This window comes from Penaeus monodon, chromosome 29 (genome assembly GCF_015228065.2).
Source record: "Penaeus monodon isolate SGIC_2016 chromosome 29, NSTDA_Pmon_1, whole genome shotgun sequence".
In the NCBI taxonomy this organism is placed as follows: Eukaryota; Metazoa; Arthropoda; class Malacostraca; order Decapoda; family Penaeidae; genus Penaeus; species Penaeus monodon.
The window spans coordinates 28,797,266-28,797,959 of record NC_051414.1 but is presented as its reverse complement, the minus strand read 5'-3'; the positions used below and the strand labels follow the sequence as shown (position 1 = coordinate 28,797,959).

Sequence of the window (694 nt, the reverse complement as noted above, 5' to 3'; positions counted from 1 at the left end):
TAGATCAACCTTTATTATCCAATTCATATTTATCATGAGGAATGAGAGAGAGAGAGAGGTGGTAACCATTATAAATATGAAATTGGATCTTATCATTGGCATTTTAGTGTATCAAAACAGGGTGTGAACACTTCTTCGAAGAATTTATTTTATTTATAGCATAACAACAAAGATCCTTATCATATATGTTTGGCCTTACCTGAATCTTCGCTGCAACATATTAGTTCATCGTTGTCACAAGTAGCGTTGGATACAGGCTGGCTGCATGACCCCTTTGGGACGCAGATGCATGTTCCGTGCGTATCAGCCTCCTTGCGATGAGAAAAAATATGCATTGAGATCATGAAGTAGTCGTGTACCAATACATATAGAGCATCAGTGCAACAACTAAATACTTTTTATGGAAATCAGTTGTGATGACTAAACCATCCAGTATCTACACCTCAAGTATAATACATCAGGCCAAACCTTTCTTTCGCGACCCGTTTTAGTTACATGATTCTAGCCAAAGTTCGTTTTAGAGTAGGATTTACATCCTTTCTGCATCCAGTATAAGATTTTTTCCCCATGCGTGCATACATGTATATGCTTCCATGAAACTGGGGGAATATATAAAATAATATACTAATATGTAGTTATAGTACTTTATGTACACTATTTTGTTCTTGTTTTTCACTCCCGCATTTGAGTTTAT

General features: G+C 36.0%; 1 protein-coding gene across 1 annotated transcript in view; it reads right to left on the bottom strand.

Annotated features, from left to right (window-relative positions):
• Positions 1-694, bottom strand: part of LOC119592115 — a 15,745-nt gene that overhangs the window by 9,541 nt on the left and 5,510 nt on the right. The window contains exon 2 of the mRNA XM_037940935.1: positions 200-311. Within this exon, the coding sequence (XP_037796863.1) occupies positions 200-311 (112 nt within the window). The remainder of the gene's footprint in view (positions 1-199; positions 312-694) is intronic.